General features: G+C 40.2%; 1 protein-coding gene across 2 annotated transcripts in view; it reads right to left on the minus strand.

Annotated features, from left to right (window-relative positions):
- ATP9B (ATPase phospholipid transporting 9B (putative)) overlaps nt 1–22,619 on the minus strand; it is a 578,806-nt gene that overhangs the window by 80,152 nt on the left and 476,035 nt on the right. For both annotated transcript variants that reach the window (XM_082258664.1, XM_082258663.1), the window contains exon 15: nt 18,925–19,173. In XM_082258664.1, the coding sequence (XP_082114790.1) occupies nt 18,925–19,173 (249 nt within the window). The remainder of the gene's footprint in view (nt 1–18,924; nt 19,174–22,619) is intronic.

Below are 22,619 nucleotides of genomic sequence, written 5' to 3' on the forward strand. Positions count from 1 at the left end.
TCAAATCGCCCAACAAGACAAATCCTATTCATTTCAATGGCCCCTGTTCACATCTGAACGTTTTGACACTGTGAGCAAAAGCCCAACGCTCAAAAAAGTACTTGAGCTTCTTTTTGGGCATATTACAGGCGTTTTCCATTGGTCTCTAGTCAATCTAAAAACGCCTGAACAAAAAACGCCTGTAAAACGCCTGCAAAAACGCCCAAAAAAACGCCTGAAAAAAATGCCCATAAAAACGTCTGTAATAGCAACGCCAAGATGTGAACGGAGCCTTACTGTGATCAAAAAGCCACATTTCAAGTAGTGTTTTTACCTTGGTTTGATTTTTGTATGCTCCATTTTCTTTCTCTGGTGTCATCAGTTACACCAAAGGAAAAATGACCAATGGATCTATGGTTTTGGTGTCACTGCTGTGACACAAACTAGTACATAAAAACAACAGACTTCGTAAGATGACTATAACCTGTGCAAATCACCTGTTCTTTCCAGTAAGAATTATGTGTGGATGTTGCCATGAACGAACTGTGGTTAATGAAGTAGTGACAACAAGGAACCAAAATTGACAATAAACTCATTACAAAATCCTATCTAATAAAGTGGGGGTGTCAAACTCAATTTCATTGCGGGCTGCATCAGCATTATGGTTGCCCTCAAAGGGCTAGTTGTATCTGTAAGACTCTATAAAGGTATCTACTCTTTATCATATTAAAGCGGTAGTATACTCTTTAAAAAACAAAAAAAAAAAACCCTGCAAGACAAAGGCATAATGAGCTAGTATGCATCGCATACTAGCTCATTATGAAATACTTACCTTAAAACAAAGCCCCGACACGGACCCCTGGACACCGCTGTGGGAGCGGACATGATCCCTTGGCGTCTCTTCCGGGTGTGGCCAGAGCCGCAAAGACGTCGCCCCGCGCATGCACGCAGGGTTTTAACTTTCCGGCAACTTCCCGGCAAGGAACTCTGAAGGTCCGCCGGACCTCCAGAGTGCATGCGCCGCTAGCGTCAGCGGCTGCATGCAGTGCAAATATCTTCTAAACCGTGCAGGTTTAGGAGATATTAATTCTACCTACAGGTAAGCCTTATTATAGGCTTACCTGTAGGTAAAAGTCACAAAAATGGGTATACTACCACTTTAAATAATTGCCTCTGCATTCAATTATTACTGGTTTTAGTAATAACTTAAGGCCAAGGCCCAGTTCACACTGAAGCAACATGTACTCAGACTTTGAGAGCACAAGTCGCATGACAAGTCGCACCCCATTAAGTGCAATGGAATTATTTTAATTGGAACGACTTGAGTTGGCAAAAGTTGAGTTGCGTTGAGTTGGGTTGCACAATGCCAAAAGCTTAGTACACACGGGCTGAATGTCGGGCGCCATCAGCCAGTTCAATAGAAACTGGCCAACATTTGGGCCATTTGTACAGCAGCTCCCCTGGCTTCTGTCTGTTTTCATGACCGAAAAAAGGTCTGTCAACCTGCTCCCGATCAGCGCTCTCAGCCAATGGCTGAGAGTGCTGACCGGAGTGTTCTGGTGGGCCGTTCCCCCTGTCAGAACACAATAGCACAGCAGGGGAGATTGCTACACTAACATCAGATTGTTTGTACAACAGCTCCGACCTGAGTTGTCAGGTCTTTTTTTTCATTCAACCGCAGGGTTGAATGAAAAAAATAAAAAACTAGTAGCGTGTAGGAGGCTTAACAGGTTGGTAATCTTCTTTCTAGGTTCTGGATCTGAATTCTACCTAGAATGCTAGTTTCAAATCGGTCTGTCAGCTTTAATAGCTATATTACCAAGTTATCCCTGCAGATGGCACTGTATACAATGTGGAACTGTGGCCCTAGTTATAAACACAGAAAATGAACCAGGGCCTTCTAAATGACAATATATAGAGTGATTGTCAGGGAAGTACGATTATGAGAAAAAAAACACTACAAATGTAAGTTGTTCTGTAAAAATCTGGGCTTTAACATCTGTTCATTTCATGTACTGTATACACTGCTTGCCTGTACCATCACCTTACTATGTGAGAGAACACCATGAACTGTATATATGATCAATATATAGGAATGACATTATAAATGAAAAATAAACTACAAGAAAAAAAACAGAATTGCAACTGTTGCATTTTACAAATTTTTATCAAAGCACCTGTAGCATTAGTACATTTTATATACTATATATACAATAACTCTGACATAGCAAGTTATATGATCATTGTTTCTTTTTTTTTTTCCAATATAAAGCTTTATTGAAAATAATTAAACAAACATGAGCTTCAAAGCAGTAATACAAACTGTAGCAAAACTGGTACAGGATATATGCTTATTATAATGGAAGACGGTTTCATTAAAAGTCAATGAATTGAATGAGGTCACAATACAGTGAGACCGGTTCCATGTAAGACAGAAAAATATTGAGCATAATCCTAACTCTAAGGGCCGAGGCCCACATCTGCGGCTAAGAGCCGCCAATAGGAGAAAGATTAGAAGTGGGAAAGAAAGAAAGATTGGGAAAGAGGGTGAGGGAAGTTGGGAGGGGAAAGAGGGGGGGGGGGTGAGACCAGGGTGATCCAGCAGCTGTTTGCAAACAGTGTTATCCAATAATAGTTACGAAAAGATAGACCAGTCGGGAAATGAATACTAGTCTAATGCATAGTAAGGTTCTTATACTCATCAGACAGGGTAAATTATATCCATGGACGCCAAGTTTTGTGAAAAGCGGAATCATTTTCTTTTTTAATGGCTAAGATCTCTTCCATCTCGTAAAAAATTTTTACTCTATCTGTCCATTCTTTTATAGAGGGGTACGATTGTGAATTCCAATGTAGGGGAACGATCGCTTTTGCTGCGTTAATCAAATGTCTAGAAAGAGATTGTTTATATCTCTTATATGAAAAGTTGTGTACATGTAGGAGACAGCAGGCAGCATCCAAATTTAGAGTGGTATTGGTGATAAGTTTTATGAGTTGAATAACCCTATTCCAGAATGTTTGGATGACAGTGCAAGACCACCATAAATGCAAAAATGTTCCTCTCTCTTTTAAACATCTCCAGCATCTGTCGGAGACCTGTGGTGACCAAACTTTAAGTTGTACTGGGGTGATGTACCATTGCGTCATTATTTTAAACGAAGTTTCCTGAACTTTTGTGCTCAGTGAACACTTATGGGTGAAAACGCAAGCCTTCTCCCATTTCTTGTCTGAAATGTTGCAATTGAGGTCTCTTTCCCAGATTGTTTTGTATTTGTCAGACACACCTCTCAGATTCTGAGATAGCCACTTATAAGCCTGTGATGTGGTTTTGGAGCAGGGAGTCTGGCCCACACAGATCTCTTCCATAGCCTTCGGAGGAATGTTCAATTGAAACTTGTATTTTGAGTTTCGCAAAAAATCATGGAGTTGCATATAGCTCCAGAAGGAGATACTAAATCCTTTAGGTTGCAACTTATTAAAATCGTCAAAAGAGAGTAAACTAGATTGGTTTAAGCAATCTCTAACACGAAGCTGCGTGCGAGGTCGCTGTGTATCTGTGGTCTCTGCTCTAAAATCCAGACCTGGAGTAAAGTCAGGATTGCCAGTGATAGGTGTCATAATTCCATGTTTAGATACTAGTTGGTATTCGGGTGCTATGCGGTTGAAAATATTCAGTGTGGTGGATATCAGTGGGTGTTGTTTGATTTCTGATGAGTAGTTACCAGGATTAGACCAGATTAGATTTTGAGCGGGGAAATTTGAACATCTGTTTTCTAGCTCTACCCAATCTTTTTGTTGTGAGTGGCAATGCCAATCCACGACCCTAGTAATGTGGGTTGCTTGATAATACTTGGAGAAGTTCGGTAGGCCTATACCCCCTTCAGGTTTAGATTTCTGTAATGTCTGTAAATTAATTCTAGGTCTTTTCAATGCCCAAAGAAAATGTCTTTGAATAGTGCTTAATTTGCGGAAAAAGCTATTCGGAATTTTAATCGGTAGCACGTGGAACAAATATAGTAGACGTGGGAGGATTACCATTTTTAGGATCGCTGCTCTACCGAACCAAGAAAAGTTCTTGGAGTTCCAACTCTTGAGATCTTTACTAATATTTGACAACAATGGAGTGAAGTTGGCTTCAAAAATTGCCTCAATTTTAGGGGTTAAATGAATACCTAAGTATTTTAGAGATTTGGGTTCCCATCTGTATGGGCAATTGTTACGGGTGAGTGCTTTGATGTTATCTGGCAATGATACGTCCAGTGCTTCCGATTTAGAATGGTTTATTTTAAAATTGGAAATAAATCTAAATTTTTGGAACTGTAGGTTTAAATTGGGTATAGAAATGTGGGGCTGGGAAATATAGAACAATAAATCGTCCGCGTAGGCAGAAATCTTAAATTCCCTGTCTTTAATCTGAAAACCGTGGATCGCTGCGTTGGATTTTATGTGTCTGATCAATGGTTCTAAGGCTAGAATGAATAGGATCGGTGATAACGGGCAGCCCTGTCTCATTGTTTCATATTTAGCACTTTGCCAAACAACTTTTACAACTTCAGATGTTTCTGCGATGTCAGACATTTCATTGGGAGAGGAAGGAGAGAAGGTCCTATATGCACCACCATAACAAGGGGTAATTGGTATTTGAAAGGGCTCTGGCAAGCAGAGTGGCAGGGAGCACAGTGAAAGGATCAGCGGGAGGGATGGATTACCTATTAAAGTGGGCCTTCACCTCTCCGAAAATTTACCCTAACTTTCCTTTTTTTTCCCAAATTACCTGTTAGAAATGTTTTTTTGGGGAGGGGAGGGGTGTGAGATGGGTCCTCTGTGGGATCCAGACCTGCACTTCCTACTATTGCCTGAACCCTCATGAAATACTGATGTCAAACAACCTAGGAGATTTTGGGCAAACCCACCACACTGCTCGTGTCACGGGGAAATTGCCAGCATTGTGCATGTGTTGCCACAAGTCATCAGGGGACAAGCCCAAAGAGCCTGGAAGGGAAAGAAGGGATGTCACATGAAAAGATGGCCTTGCTGGAAAAGTGGCGGCCTACATAAAACACTGGATTTTTATGGACAGCCCAGTGGTACTGGCAAAAGGGGTGAAAAATAAAATTGTAAAAGGGGGGAAGGGGGGGGGGGCTAGTGAAGTTTCTCTTTAGGCTACTCTGTTACCTTAAATGGTTACACATTTACTTTTAAACTGTCCTATGTGCATTTTACCTCCTGAAATGCCTTCCATATGTTAAATTCATATTGCCAATTATCCCCTGCTGTTTATCTGAAATCTTGATCAGGTAATCAGTACAATGCCTGCGATTACTGTTCGAAGGAATCCCCTACTAAACTAAATATTTAAGCTGTCATTGCTGACTTAAATGCTAGTTGCTCACATTTGATGCTGATCAAATGGCTTCAGGGAATAAGAATATTGTAAAGGATGGAAGTAATAGCAGAGACAGTATAAGGATGGGGTTTGTATATGTTTCCCCATGGTTGTCCTTGCTCTTCCCACTAATCTGTTTGTATGTTGTTGTAGGGATATTAGATGGTCTCAAGGACTGATGTACTTCAAAAAGTACAGTAGAATACATCTGCTGTACAAAAATAGACAAAACTAGCAAAATTTGCTATAGACCAGTGACATGTTTTTAGTGCATTAAACAGACTACTAACAAGTCATATCCTAAAACTATAGAAAAGGCTTTTAACCACAGCTTATAAAAATATAATAAAAATACATTTTCAATAAATTCAATTAATAATGCTCAAAGTACAATATTCTTGTATTAATTTGACTGCTGTAAATTAATTCTGATTGGATGCTTTGTGCTTTGGGTTACTGCATTCCTCACGCTGTTTATTGGACAGTCCAACATGTATTTAAATCTCTTTCCGTACTAGAGTATTGTTATAAATGCAGCTGTGCAACGGTGGTTAAAGCTTAGACTATGCATTATACACAGACTGTTGACCCAGACAATAATTCTAATTCATAATAAAAGAGGCAATAAATGTGAGGCTTATGGTAAATTCCACTAAGCAAACAAGAACAATCAATGTTCAATGGTCAGAAAAAGAGCATGGGTCTTGCAGATCCCTGTTTTCAGCACGTTGTTGAATTAGATGGGCTTGTGACCTTTGCACTTTACTGTTGAATTTTCCTAGTTTATATCCTTTCATGATGGTTGATTACATTAAGTCAGCAAACAGCCCTCCACGCATGATGTGGACATACACTTATGGCAATTAAACGCCATGTAGTTATGATTTTGTCAATGGCTTTTCCTGCTTACAAGTAATGTTTGCTATGCAGCGGCTGTATTGCTTGCAAGTGATAGACACTTGAAACTTTTTACCTTCTCCGAGAAAATGAAATATTGATCACTTATCATAAGAAACAATGAGCAGAGCATAATCAGACACCGCATTTAGAATACTAAAACAGAAACTAATCCAGGACAGCTTTCACAATAATATAACACATATCCTATGTTACATGTCTTCAGGTGACAGCTTGTTGCCATCACGTAGATCAGACTACTGCAAGCATATATCAGCAAATGAATATAAAATAGTTACATGCCCTAGCATAGAATAAGCACTTATATCATATAAGGGAAGCTCTACTTTTACCTAAATATTCTATGACATATACATAGTATACAAACCAATTTAATGTTACTACATATTATCTCTGAATTTGAATTTCAAATCAGCTATGCATTTCTAAAACTGAAAAATTATTCTAGTTTTGCTTCTATGAAATAATGGCAATACTGGCGGATTTTTGCCCACTGCTCAAAAATCTCATTGCTGGCTTGTGTGATTAACCATGCTTTTACTAGAAGTCTTGCACAGAGGTTGAGGTAAAGTTTAGGGTATGCATAGCACCTTGGGTCTTCTGCAGTTAGCCTTTACCTTGGTGGACTTTACCATATTGATAGTTTTGAACAATACATTCTAGAGAACATCAATCCGCTAGGCCTACGCATCCAAATTTTTCCCACTCTCGACAACCTTGACGAGACATTTAAAAGGAAATGGGAATTTAATTTACAGCAATGTACCAAAACTATGATGCAACTACTCACTGAGGAATACCGTAGCCGTATTCTTTCCTTAGAAGCAGACATCAATAACATTTATGAAAAACTTACCCCATTCCAACAATTCGCTAACTATAAGGATCAAGAGGAAAACATAAAACTCCACTTGGACCGTATAGTGAAAGAAACTATTATCACCAAGGAGAAAAAATTCTGGAGAGACAAAACAGCTTTTGCTGAACAAAAAGCCTATAGATGGCAGAAAACAACATCTCAAACACGTAATATTAGGGATAGAAAATATTTCCATGGTTCAGATTCTTCTATTAATTCCTCTATTTCTTCATCCTCACAGCAGTCGTACGGAAACAGAAAGCAAAAAACGAAGAGGACCCCTCAAGACAATGAGGATCAACTAGTCAAGAAACACATCACCGAATCGCACGTTCCTTCACAATCACTCGCACGCGCACCCACAGGAACGCCCTCCGCACGCAATACAGGTACGCTACGCAATGGCACTACAAGACCAGTCACCGCACCCATCTTCAAAACCATGAGCACCATAGCACCTCCCATCACAACATCCAATGAACCAGAAGGACCACCTTCCACACTTCCCCCAGCACAATCACATCAAACATGACACACACCCATTTTGGAACATATGACCAACCCCATGAATATCATCAATCTCTCTGACTATCCTCTAACCGAAGACCAATCAAACCTGCTTACCAAGGGCTTAAGTTTTTGCCCTGACTCTGACACTGATAATTTCGAGGTAATAAAAGACCTCCAAATTTTCGCCAGGAAATTATTATTAAAAAGTTTCCACACAAAACCTAAAGCAAAAATACCAGCAGAAAATGCAGCCCTACTAGACACACTGATCTCATTACTAGAGGAACAAGAAGGTCTAGACCTGATCGACAAGATCGACTTGGAATCCCTTCTTAACACACATGTTGACTCACCATCAACCAGTATAACCAATACAACAACACTTAAAAAGAAATCGGACAAGTTCCCGGCCCCCTCCCTCAACCCTAACCTCAATGCTTTCCTAACTATGACCACCCAAGATATAAAAAAACTCAAAACATCTAAATCAGGCTCTAATTTCTCACCTTCAGAGAAAGAAGCATTAGACACCTTATTGCAACAATCTGAACTCACCATAAAACCCTCCGACAAAGGGGGTAACATTGTGATTATGCACAATACACAATATACATCAATGTGCAATAAAATCCTATCCAATACCGATTGGTACAGACCCATCACCAAATCCACTATTGATAAATATTATCAGGAATTCTACCTATTAGTGGATACAGCATATTATCATAACATCATAGACAAACAATGTTGGGAATACATACGCACAAGCCATCCCATAATTCCCACTTTTTACAGCCTACCTAAGGTACATAAAAACCCAGAAAACCCACCCGGGAGACCCATTATATCAGGCAGAGGCAGCATCTCCGAAAATCTAAGCAAACTCGTTGATGAGAAATTAAGACCATACGTGGAAGACCTTACATCTTATGTAAAAGATACTATCCACCTACTTCAAATAATCGAAGGCCTGGTCATACCCCCGGACGCCCTACTAGTAGCAGTGGATGTCGAAGCCCTATACAGTTCCATACCACATGTTCAGGGACTAGCCGCCATCCGACGTGTCCTTCAACAAACTAATCCTATACCCACTCCATTCAATGACTTTCTCATTCAAGCTTTAGAATACATTCTGACTCACAACGCCTTCTCGTTCAACGGTTCCCATTTCCTCCAGGTACAAGGCGTAGCAATGGGGACAGGCTGTGCCCCATGCTACGCCAACCTATACCTGGGGGAATGGGAGCGTTCATTCCTATTAGACCCTACACTGGCTTCCTTCACGGATCACATTCTGTCCTGGTACAGATACATAGATGACGTGTTCATCATATGGACCGGACCCCAGAGCTTATTACACGAGTGCGTAACACGCATGAACAAGAACAACTTCAATCTATCATTCACTATGACATGTCACCAACAGACAATAAATTTTCTTGACGTAACCATAGAAAAAAACACAGATGGCCTACTTACTAGCTCAATATACCGGAAACCCACTGCTGGGAACACCATCTTGCATGCCACCAGCTCACACCCAGCCCCCCTTCTCAAATCTATTCCCTACAGTCAGTACCTTAGAATTCGCCGCAACTGCTCAAAGAATGAAACATTCCAAATTGAAGCTAACAAACTAAGAGAGAGACTCCGTAAACGGGGATACTCCAACACATGTTTAAAAAGAGCCTTCAAACGTGCCACTGAAAAAAACAGAGCAGATCTACTATTCCCTAAATTACCTAAGAAAGCAACAACAAAGAAAACAGACACCATCCGAATCATCACCAAATACACTAAACAGCACGCCACAGTCAAGAAAATTATTAACAAATACTGGCATCTCCTGACAATCGACCCCACCCTCAACCAACACATACAACAATATCCAGCAATTACTTTTAGAAAAACAAAATCGTTGAAGGACATGCTAGTCCACAGCGAATACACAGGTGAACCCAGACGAGACCCCTGCAAAAGACCAGGAACCTTCCGTTGTGGTGGATGCCCATATTGCCAATATATGTGTGTAACCCCCAACATCGTTCTACCTAACGGTAAAAAATACCAACCACGCCACTACGCCAATTGCAAAACCACCGGGGTAGTATATTTACTACTATGCCCATGCGGTGGGTACTATGTAGGCAAAACCAAACTTGAGTTCCATAACAGAGCTTACCGACATATTATAAGCATGAAGACGGCAAACCCCGACCTTCCCCTAGGCAGACATGTAAGAGACTTCCACCACGGCCACTTCCCGGCTATTCAATTCATAATTCTAGATAGAATACACCCAAACAATAGAGGGGGTGACTGGAACAAAATACTCCTACAACGTGAAACACGTTGGATAGTAGAACTCAATGCCACCTCGCCCCCGGGCCTTAATGACTCTCTCAGCTTCCGACCCTTTTTGGAAGGGTTCTCCTCTGGAGGCTGGGAAAAATAATCCCATTCACTCCACATGCCATTTTTTCCCCCTTTTATATTTCTCCCTGTGTGCACTAATGTAATGCATCTCAATATGAATTTCTCAAATGGATTGTCTATTGCTCTGTTTTCACCAATCAGATCTGATGTTCCAGACCACTAGAGGTTCCTGTTCCCAGGTTTTACATCATAATTCTCTTCTTTATTTATTTCATTATCCATACTTATGTACCACATAATATAGACATAGGCGGGCACGCAGTGTGTAAATAACCTTATATATACGGACTATTGTAAATGTATTATGTCTATTTTAATACTCAGGATAAATATCTTTCTAATACTATTCAATCAGTAACAAGCTATTTGTAAATATACAATTTTCATATATATGGATATAATGTTTATTTATTAACTTTGAAACAATACTATACCTCATTTGTAGTGTCTAATATATCATGTCTGTATTATGGATAAATATTTTCAACAAATCAAAGCATTTTTCACCAATTATCCTATCCCACCCCATCTTCCATCCATTTCCTAGTCATCTTTCTCCACACACTTTGCTCCTCTTCTTTTTCCAAAAAGGGAATCCTATGTGCGGTAGCCGACCCCGCCCCCTTCTCTTTTCCATCCCCTGGGGCTGATCTTTTCCCTATGGTCCCACCCGGCGCACCCGGGGGGAGACGTGACTATGTTACGGGCCCCCCCGCTCCTTGGCCCCTCCTGCGGATGACGGCCGAATCTACTGGCCCCGCCCGCGGCTCAGGGACCAATCACTGCGCCGGCGCCGTTGAAACGCAGGCCGCACTTCCGCATCCGGGGGCGTGTCCTGCGTTCCATCGGCGGTGGATGCCATTGGCTGCACAGATGACGCTGGAGCGTGCTCGCGGCTCGCACTGCGCATGCTCCGGCGTCCTTCATGGGCATTTAAACGGCGGTGGATGCCAGACACAGCATCCGCCGCCGAGGACTACAGACGTGACCTGCGATATACAAGGTAATCACCTGGGACCCCCCCACAAGCCATTTTTACCTTCTTTACCACTGGCTGACCCCAATAGAGTAAAAACCTGTCATTTCAGAAATCTGATAAGGAAACCGACACTTGGAAAACTATTTGCTATTTAAACATCACCAGGTAACTCACCAGCTGGATCTATTTTAATTTAATTGAATTTATTTCCACTCTTTTACCCCTTATCTGCCCACTATGTGTAACATATATGCCATATCTCTGGTTCCCAGATGCACCTCTCAAACCTAGAGAAGAGAACCAAAACATGGATTAACTCATTCTATTTAGGGATAATACTCTGCTAATTTCTGAGAATCAGCAATACGACTCCTGGTCAGGAAATCCTCACGCAACAATTAAATTAAGGTACGAGTACTAAACACTCTCCCTGGTAGAATACTGTACGAGCCAACCCTAATATATAACAATACATAACAAGATACACATATGTGTATATATATATATATATATATATATATATGTATATATAATATATATTTTTCAGCTGACTCTACCAACCTACAACACCCCCTACCTCGTGACCTTCAACACAACAGGTACATCCCCTTAACCAGAAGTGTCAATACTTTTACTACAAGGTACCTCTCCTCTTACTTCCACACCTATCCTAAGAGCAGTTTAGTTATCCCTTTTAATACATCTTCAAATAATTCAATTCTCCTGCATATACGTTTACACAGAGACACGTGCAGCCTCCTTTCAGGCATCCTCGCTGGGGCCACATTGGTGAAGATCCACACCCTCAGGGTCCTAGGGGTGCATACCTCGGCACTAAGCACAGCGGAACCCCTCTTTTCTCTTACTTTTACCAGCAGTGACTCTCTTGTCACATCTCAAGCAACCTACAGGTATGAAACTTTTATATCCAGATTTCTTCTACAGGTATAACATCTAATACTTGAAATATACTGAAACTGACATAATTTGTTATGCAATTAATTTATACAATATCTACCATGTTATGCAGGAAATCACAAAACCTCCCCACTTCCCAGACCCCTGAAGAAAGGCCTGCGTGCCTGAAACGCGTCGGGTGGGAGGATTTCCTTCAAGAAACCAACATATACCTTTGAGTATATGCACCATTATTTCTTTCAACCATATATAGATCATTTGTGTTATCACATTATTTGTGTTCTCTGTATCATTTATGTAATATCTCAGATCCATTGAGATCTATTTTAAACTTGTTAATAATAAAAATATTTTTACTTTTATACATCTGTGGAAGTGTGCTTGCCGTTAAAGTCCCACACCCTAGGGGGACCCTCCATTTTTTTACCTTGGTGGAGAAACATGTCAGGGTATTGAAAATCTGGAGGGATGTCAAGATGCACGTTATCTCCATTTCAGTTTGTTAAATATTACTATTATTATTATACGGGATTTATATAGCGCCAATAATCTCTATCCCCCTTTATTTTGGGAATGTAATCACTGGTATACCCCTTATCCCACTCTTGAGTTCCAATTTGTTGCCTAAGCACTCCAATATATATATTTACACTTTGTGTGAGACACGTAAGCATACTTTTCATAGCTGGGCTTTATATTCCTTCTTTTTCTGGGATCCACTGGTAGTGACACTATACATGCCTGTTGACAATAACTACTTACCTTAATGATAATATATAAATAATTTTCTTAGAATTTCCTGGGGACTGCCATTTATGCTACTATTAATTACTTAATGGAGATCCACAACTTTCTTCAGGTCTTCTTATGTGCTCTTTGGCGGTCACAGGCAGTACTCCCACAGTTCACGGTGCAGCTTGCTTTCCCCCCCACCCTTTTCCCGCATTTGGGTAAACTATTGCACCATAACATTATTTATATACTTTTTATCAATTTGCATCAGCTCCTGAGGAAGTGGAGCAAATTCCATGAAACGCATCGAGCCATATGGATGCAATTCCTTTATTATAATCATGCATTTTATTGTTTGACCATTTACATAAATTGCTAATCATGGACTAATGTTATAATTGTAGATTGAGACTTTTCAACACAATCAGCTCTTAAGGCTTAGTTCAAATATTGGCGTCCCGGATCGCGGGCAGAATCACAGGGAAAGGAGGTACCTGACCCTTGAGTGAATAGGCCTGAACAACCGTCTGTCTGATCCATATTGAAATGGTTGCAGCGGTAGCAGCCGAACCCTTCCGAGGTCCCTCAGGAAGGACAAACAGGGAATCAGACTTCTGAAAGGATTCCGTGGCCGAAAGGTACACCCTGATCGCCCGAACCACATCCAACGAGTGCAAGGCAAATTCCTTGGGATGCGTAGGCTTCGCACAAAGTTAAGGCAAAACAATATCTTCATTGAGGTGGAAGGCAGACACCACCTTAAGGAGAAAAGATTAATTGGGTCGCAGAACAACCTTATCCCTATGAATGACCAGGTAAGGCGAACGGCAGGACAGAGCCACCAATTCAGACACTCTGCGAGCAGAAGTGATAGCCACCAGGAAGGCAACTTTGTGGGACAACACAGGCAGAGGTATTTCCCTGATGTTCTCAAAGGGAGGTTGTTGCAAAACGGACAAAACCATATTCAAATCCCACGGAGGCAGAGGAGCCAGATGACTATCTGAGTCATCAGTCCTTGGATCAGGGGGAATGGTCTCTGCATCCAGAGGTGTTTCGGCTTTGCGGTCTCTGGCTTTAATGGCTTGGTGGTTGAAGGCCAGATGTTGAGAGACAGGTGATGCTGTTATTCCTACCTTGAAAACAAGCATCCACAACAAGTTCATAAATTCACAAGAGGGCCACTGGTATTATATGGTTAGGGGTCTACTGCAAGAATTACAAGATCTTTGTTTTAGCATATTAGACTAACTGTATCATGCAATCAAATGCAGACAAATAAATAGTAGACAATATTTTTGCTGGGCACACACACATATATTACATATGGTATATATAACTCCTCCCAACAAATTTGGCAATTCCAGCACCACAAAATAAAATTCGGTGATGTATTATTTCCCAGATTTGTGGTTGGTTAAACTATCTATTAAAAACTAGAACATTGTGATTAAATAAGTAGATTTAATTTAGTTCTAAATATGATTTTTTGTGAACTATTCAAACTAAAAAAAAAAAAGGAAGAAAAAAAATCACTACATACAATATTTATTGCTAAAATAATTTATATCTCCCGCTACTGATAAAAAAATTTACCCAGACTATCCAATCAACTCACTAAATCCTAATCTTTCTCTCCTCTTTTAGCTATTATTGTGGCCGATGTATATATTCACTTCTGAGAAATAAACTTACAAGGAAAATTTTCTGCTAACATGCAGCTATTCTCTTAGTATACTTCTTCAAGCAGAATGGTAAAGATTAAATAATGAGAACAAGCCTCCAGAAATAATAACTAGTTATAAAGAGTTAAAGAAGAAAATGGGGCATTGCACCATTTAATTTAAAATCACTTACAGAAAGTTAAAATTATGCTTACCAAACGATGGTGTCAGGTATTAAGCAAATCAACTCAGACACATAAATGCTGAGAGTAAGGTAAAACATCAAGTGAACCATTTGCTTGCATAAAGCTCAAGGGTGCAATATTTAAAGCACTTTATTCAATAAAAAATGCTTTTAAAAAGGTACTTTGGTGATTGGGAAAAACTGGAATCATCTGTCAATGTGACTGCAAGAAAGTTCAATAAGCTAAATAATGAACCATTTACATTATTTTCCTCAGGCTCCATGACTTGTGTCAATAGAACTCTTTAAAAAATTATGATGTAGACCTTGTAGTTTGCAAAGCAAAGAATGCACATTAATTTGTGTATAAATATATTTAAGAAGTAAAAAAATATACCTTTTAGAAATGCTGAAAAGGAATTAGAAACAATATTCAGGATGAATATTTTCTCAAGACATTTTTTTAAGGTCTGCATGCAAAATGTAAAATACCCTCCTTTAATTACTCCTTCTCCAACGTGTTTGTATATATTGCAGGTCAAATTTTTCCAAAGCTGATTTTTTGTGGGAGTACCAGTAAGTACCAGTGAACATGTTACACCTGTACTTAAGCTGTAACACATTGAGCAATCCTCCCCCTCCCATGACATCAGGGGGGATCCCCTCCCTGCACCCGCTGTCAGATTGAAAAAACAGTGGGGCTCCGTTCACAGGAATCTGTGAATGAATGTACTACCAGTACCGTCTGTGGGCTGTGTTTATAAATGGATACACATAGAAACCCGAATAATGTATGAGGCGGTTCCAGAATATAATGAGAATGAAGTTCCTATGCTTGAGAAGGACTCTGTGAAGGAGGAAGCTGGTCAAGGTTACTTGGGGTGGGGTACCAGGTATACTGATCCATTCCAGCCCTGTCAAAGTCAAGACATTCTTTTTTGTGACACCTTGTTCAAGTGTCTCATATTAACCACTTAAGCCCCAGGCCTATTTCAGACACTTTTTGTTTACAAGTTAAAATAAGTATTTTTTCCTAGAAAACTACTTAGAACCCCAAAACATTATATATTTTTTTTTAGCAAAGACTCTGGAGAATAAAATGGCATGCAACATTTTTTGTCACGCGGTATTTGCGCAGCGGTCTTTAAAACGCCATTTTTTTGGAAAAATCAAATTTTACTTCATTTAAAAAAAACTAAACAGTAAAGTTAGCCCATTTTTTGTATATTGTGAAAGATGATGTCACGCTGAGTAAATAGATACCCAACATGTTACGTTTTTTTTTAACGGTTACCAGTTTAGGGTTAGAGTGCAGCTCTTTTTTTTTTTAATTATTGCTCACTCTCTGGCAATCGCGGCGATACCTCACGTGTCGTTTGAACAGCGATTTCATTTGCGGCTCGACTTCCATATGCGATTTCTTTAGTGCGCGAGCTAACAGCGACGGGGGCGGCTAAAATTTTTAATTTTTTTTCCTATTTATTTATTTAACTTTATCACAGGTTTTTAATAATAAAAAAAATCTGATCACTTTTATTGCTGTCACAAGCAATGTAAACATCCCTTGTGACAGCTATATGCAGTGACAGGTACTCTTTATGGAGGGATCGAGGGTCTAAAAGACCCTAGACCCCTCCACTACACTTCCATGTATTCAAAACGCCGCAAACGGCATTTTTGAATACACTCGTTTTTTGAATTTGCCGCCTTTAGCAGCAGAGTAACCCGGACGTGTTGTCATGGACGCCGCCTCCGGGTTACGTCATCGGAGACCCGATCAAAGCCGCTTCCAGCTTTGATCGGGACTCCATCCAGCCGGCGGACGTGTCGGCTGGGTGCTCGGGTCTCCCGGTGGGACGAGAGACCCGGGCAAAGCCGCGGAAGGTGGCGGGGGGGATGTCCCCTCCCGCTCGCCAGGGTACCCAATAAGCGGCTCCCGAGCCGCATCGGTCCTTACCGCCGGAAAGCCGACCGACGGCTCTAAACAACGGTATCGGGGTGATGCCTCTAGCTAGAGGCATCACCCCGGTATAACACCGCAAATTCAGCCGACGTACCCCTGCGGTAAGTGGTTAAGAAAAATGCAAGTGGGTTTGGAACAGTGGTACGCGATAACATTTTATGTGAAATTGGTTAAAAGTGCATCAGAAACTTTGAAAATAGTTGCAGCTTCTCTATAAACTCCCCTATCATCTTCACAAGTGTACCAATGGCACAAGGCCTTCGAGGAAGGACGAGAAGGTGTTGAAGACTAACAATGATGAAGACACCCCTCTTTGTCAAAAATGGAATAGAATGTGGATGCAGTGAGGTCTATTCTCAATGGTGTTCATGAAATCGTGACACAGTATTTGAACATGAGAAAAGTGTGTGCAAAACTTGTGATCAGAAAGAATACCATCAACTCGTTTGCCAAGACCTGTTGGCCCATTTGGAATTTGCACCACTCGATATGTGGTTTACCTACTTAGGTGTCCCTGCAGCCTTGACTATGTTGGCCGCACCATCCGTGAGCTCCATGTCAGGCTTAAGGAGCATGTGGCCAACATAGTCAAGGGATTCCCAAAACATAGTGTCTCACGGCACTATGATCAGTGCCATCAAAGGAACCCCAAGGGCAGGATATTCTTGGGTATTGACAGATTCTCCAAGAATTGGAGGGGTAGCAATATGACCCGAGGGGTTTCCAAGCTGGAGACCAGTTGGATTTATAAGCTGAAATCTTATACCCCTCTGGGGTTAAATATTGAATGGGACCTTAACGCAATCATTAGTAATTCATGAATGCGTTTTTTATGGAACCACACATCTTGCTGCTCTTTTTGGTACTTTGCTTGAAGAAAACAATAATATTGTTAGTATCCATATCTTTTAGTCTCTTTTTAGCCTTTTTTGTATGAATTTCATGTGTTTTATGTTGTACTTTTTAAAACATGTTTTTATGTAATGTATTATATTGTAAAGAAGGACTTGTGTGCTTTCTACCCTGTGGTTTGGGCTGCGACCACTAGATGGAGCCATTGTCTCAAGCGTGGTGCGCCTACATATTATGTTTAACTTGTGACTTTTTGTACCCATGTACAACATAGCACTATTGATGTATATAAGAGATCGCTCTGTTTCTTCACTTTATTGTTGTAAAATATAGCGTTTATATTACAAAGAGGTTGTTATACCCTTTTTTTATATCCTTTGTATCCACATCCAGTTGCTGGAGCACAAGCCGGCGGCTTCCGGGTGTTGGTTTAAGCCAATGCTTCCGCCCCAATCTCAGCCGCTATATATATAGCGTTGCCACCGTGAGACCACACCCCTTTGACGACGTCAGCCTATGACAAAACGCGTCGGGTGGAGCTCACGGCGACGCACGCCACACGCGGAAGAGACACGGCGGCCATCTTGTTGGTGGGATGCGGCAGCATCAGACCATAGGAGGAGATTAACACACAACGCCTACTAATAGCGGTGATCCTGTAAGTGATTTTATTTGTCTTGGGCCAAATAAACTTTAAAGACAGGTTACACTATGAGGAAGTGTTCTGTTTCTTTTTTGGGCTCTATGATGATGATGTGATGATCGGCTGCTAAAGCTGGAGACAGGAGTGGAAGATCCTATCTGCCTACCTTTGTTATGAGGGTCATATATATCCGATAAGAGTCAGTGTGTACGGGTGTTTGGTGGTGGCTCTTTCCCATTAAGGACCTTCACTTCTCTCTGCATAAGGATCTTCACATGTACCTGTATTGATCACCTTAGGAACTGTTGTTTCTCTCCTGAATTTTTATGGACATTCTGTGCAAACAGTTTTTAGATTAGCGCCACATTTTATATATATTATGTTTGATCTGTCATTTCAGGATTTGTGTTGGCTGCTTTTCGCCTTTGTTGAGATTTTTTATCATATTTGACTTATTACAGCGCAGCAATATTGTGACACATTTGGAAAGAGAGCCTGATATTTTGAGTTGAGTGATCACGGGAGGTGAATCCTGGGTGATTTGAGTAGGATCCTGAGATGAAGAAACAAAGTTCAGAATTACATACACCCACATCACCTCGCACCAAGAAAGCTTGAATGAGTAAATCAAAAGTCAAACTATGCAGGCTCTGAAAGCCATCCCACTTGAAGACTTCCAGGGAAGCTATGAAGAATGGAAAAATCGCTGGGAGCGTTGTGTAGAATCACAAGGTGCATACTTTAAAGGAGATAATGCTCAATTGTAAAGTTTTTCAATAAAATAATTTTTAGAATATTATTCTCATTACATTCTGGACACACCTTGTATTAGAAATATACATTTCTAGTGTATCAAATTGAAAAATAATAAAAATAAAAAAAGTTACAGAACACTGACCTCATCAGGGCTTGATGCTTGATAGGTCCGGTTTTCATCACAAAAGTCTTGGTCAACTTCAGCATACTCCGTTTCATAGTTTACTCCAGCTCGTGATTCGTAAACTGGTGTAACATTGTGACACAATGCTATGGCTTTTACTGCTTCATGAACTCGACTGTTCACTGTCCTGCGTACTTTAGGGGCTGAAGACTGGACTTTTCTTGAAGGAGTTGAGCTGGCATTGTTATTAGTGGCTTGAGGCTGTACCTTCAATGTAGGTGACAATGACTCACATTAATAATGTTTTAAGCACCCTACCACAAAGAAGAATAACATTTACGAAAGTCTATTTTTTACCAATAACTAAAATAACGCAATTCAGCTTACATACTAGAAATCTCAATATAAACTATCATTGTAAGAAAAATGCAACAATTCTGGTAAAATATCACAGATAAGTCGTGTTACCATAATAATAACATAAATTATACAATAGCAATATTTTTAAAGCAGAGATTAGTTGATCATTAGTTGAGAGAATTTAGGCCAAAAAAGTCCTATTAATGAGCTTTCAAAAGCCTCTAATGAATATTATCAAATGTTAAAAATGGAGTCTATGGTCTGTATAGGAATTAGTTTGTTGCTAGGACCTGTGATTTGGAATGATTAGTCACTAAGCCCAGTGAGTGAGGAAATCCCAGCTTTGCACAATGTTCAGAAGACTAATAAGCAGGTGATTTAACTACTGCAGATATGATAGCACTATCCAAATATTATGAACCCTGATCCTTGCACTAAACTGGGCTTTATAAACAGAAATGCGTAGTTCAGTGTTTTTAGATAAACATTTAAATAAGATCAGCTTGATACAAAACACAGCATACTTGAACATTATGGCACACTTGCCTCTTAGAGAGCCCTCCTCCAGTGCTGCAATTCCCACAATCCCCCTCTTCACCCCATAGCCATCACTGACAAACCCTGACGATCTTTATTGGGGCCGGCGTCTTCCCTGTCTGCCACTGATGCTGTAACTACTGCGTATGTAAACAGGGGATATATCGTCCCTGGCACCCACCTGCTCTTCTGGCATCTTACAGGTGCCAGGAATGAGCCAGAGTGTATACCACCCTGCACATGCACTGCAGGCTGTGTACACTAGAAGCAAGAGAAGCAGTTTTTCTTGGCAGAAGAGATTTAGCATGATTTTTTTGCTTTAATGTGTGTAAAAATGTGAAATCTAATGAAAACATTTCTTTAGAGTAAATGCAATCAGAACTCAACAGAGATGCTCAATGTAAATATTCTTTTTTTTTTTTAACAGTTAGATGTAAATATTCTATACTTCCCATTCAATGCTGTCTTTTTATATAGGAAAAAAAAATGTTGAAAAATAATTTCAGAACATTAAGTCTAATAAAGCTGCTAGTATATTATGACACATTTTAACACCTTCCCGCCCGGCCTATAGCAGAATAACGGCTGGGCGGGGGCTCCACTATCCTGACTGGATGTCATATGACGTCTTTCAGAATCTTTCAGAACAAGCGGCTGTACACGCCCCTGAGAGCGAGGCAATCAGTGGTGCGGTGTGCACCAGTGGTGCCCATAAGTGATGCCTTTCAGTGTCCATCAGTGATGCCTGTCAGTGTCTCCTCATCAGTGCTGCCCATCAGTGCCCATAAAGGCTGCCTATCAGTGCAGTCTCATCAGCACACATCAGTGAAGGAGAAAAATTACTTTTTTTACAAAATTTAGTAACAGAAACTACGATTTTTTTTTTTCAAAATGTTCTGTCTTTTTTCATTTGTCTCACAAAAAATAAAAACCTAGTGGTGATTAAATACCACCAAAACAAAAGCTCTATCTGCCTCAATAAAATTATGTTTGGGTACAGCATTGCATGACCGCGCAATTGTCATTCAAAGTGCGACAGCGCTGAAAGCTGAAAATTGACCTGGGCAGGAAGGGGTGAAAGTGCCCTGTATTGAAGTGCTTAAAAGGTTTTTCTGCTCTAAAGAATACGTAAACCCAACATTTCATATTCCTGGTAGGTGCCTGCTGTATCATGTACTTGTATGAAAAGTATCCTGTTCTCTTTGTATTGCTTCCTTTGTGTGAAATACATGGTGTTCCTGACAGTCCCTCTGCTTTCCTAAGCTGCTTGCTGCGGGGGCATTTGGCAGGAGGGAGGGGCCAGGAGCACCTGCAGGGGACCCAAGAGGAGGAGGATCTGGGCCGCTCTGTGCAAAACCACTACACAGAGCAGGCAAGTATAAAATGATTGTTATTTTTAAACAACAAAAAAAAAAGAGACTTTAATCTCAGTTTAATACATATCTGCCTGAAGCTATAGTAAAGTTCAAACTATTTAGTTTTACAATAACATTTTTGTGATCACTACTGCAGAATATACAATTAACTTGAGTGATTCTAGGCAACACCTAACATACTTATTTCATTATTATTAGACACTTATTAAGGCTGCTTTAGGTTGAAATGTTAAGTAACATTGAGCTATACACCCACCATGTCCTGATCTGCTGTGAGGATCAGAAGAACCAAGTGTTGGGAGCCGCGTGCTGCAATGGGCTCGGTGCACCGAGCCAGTGATCCATGAACACGCTGCCCATCAAATTACAGTGCTGTATAATAATAGGTTTAACTTTTCTGCTCATCTGCTTTTCAGCTCCTGCTTTGAACCTTTACATTTGCATTCTACATTTGCTGATGCCATTACAGATGCAAATAAATTAAGATGATTTACTCCTTCTGAATTATGTTTATTGATGCTTGTATAATTTAATTTCACACAGATTCCATTAAAGATTATGCTCTCTGTCACGGAATGCTTCCAGTGGGAAAATATAATCATGTTATAATAGATTTCTCTGTTGCATTATTGTAGATATACAAGAGGGCTGTTGTTTCGTATTAATAAAACAGGACTACAACTAGGGAAACAAATCAATGTCACAAAGCTACCTCTGCCTAACTGGTTAGGTGGTTGGAACCACTTATTATCACAAACTGAAGGCACTCTGCATGTTTCTGGAGTGCTTTCATATATGTTTAATTAGCAACTAGGTAAACACAATCTGCTTTCTCTATGCGGCCAACAGTTGAAGACAGATAGAGTTATTTAAGAAATACATCATATTCTAGATACATATAAATGGTGTCATTAATACAGAACACATTTTCTATAATAATTTTATTTTGACACTAAAAAAAAAAAAATGTTCACTAGAAACTTTTTCCAAGAAAGCGTGTCTGCTGCTACTGCTGTCTACTACTTTTAAAAATAAAAACTGCCTGGTTTCAGTGCTAATCCAGCCAGGTAACATTCTCAGAAAGCCGTTAGCAATAGAAGCTTATTTTTCTCTCAGTAGAGGTGTACTTTAACGGCGCATTCTAGACAGAGAAAGAGTTAAACATTTCTGGGAATGTTTTCTTTCTATCTGTCCTTGTATTGTAATCTATTCCATTCCCATCCCTGAGATGCTCATACAGAAAGAGGGAGGTAAATTTGTCACTAGTACAGCAATTTTGAACCCTTATTCATGCCACTAAAAAGGTGTTCCCGTTGCAGAAATATGATATCACTTCCTGTTCTGACATGAAGTAAAGGGAAATGCTTCCAGCAGGGACACAGACAGCAATAAAAAGCGTATATGGTCACGTATGAATTATAGTGTGTGATTTTTTTTTTT

This window comes from Pelophylax lessonae, assembly GCF_965119305.1.
Source record: "Pelophylax lessonae genome assembly, chromosome: 5".
NCBI lineage: Eukaryota > Metazoa > Chordata > Amphibia > Anura > Ranidae > Pelophylax > Pelophylax lessonae.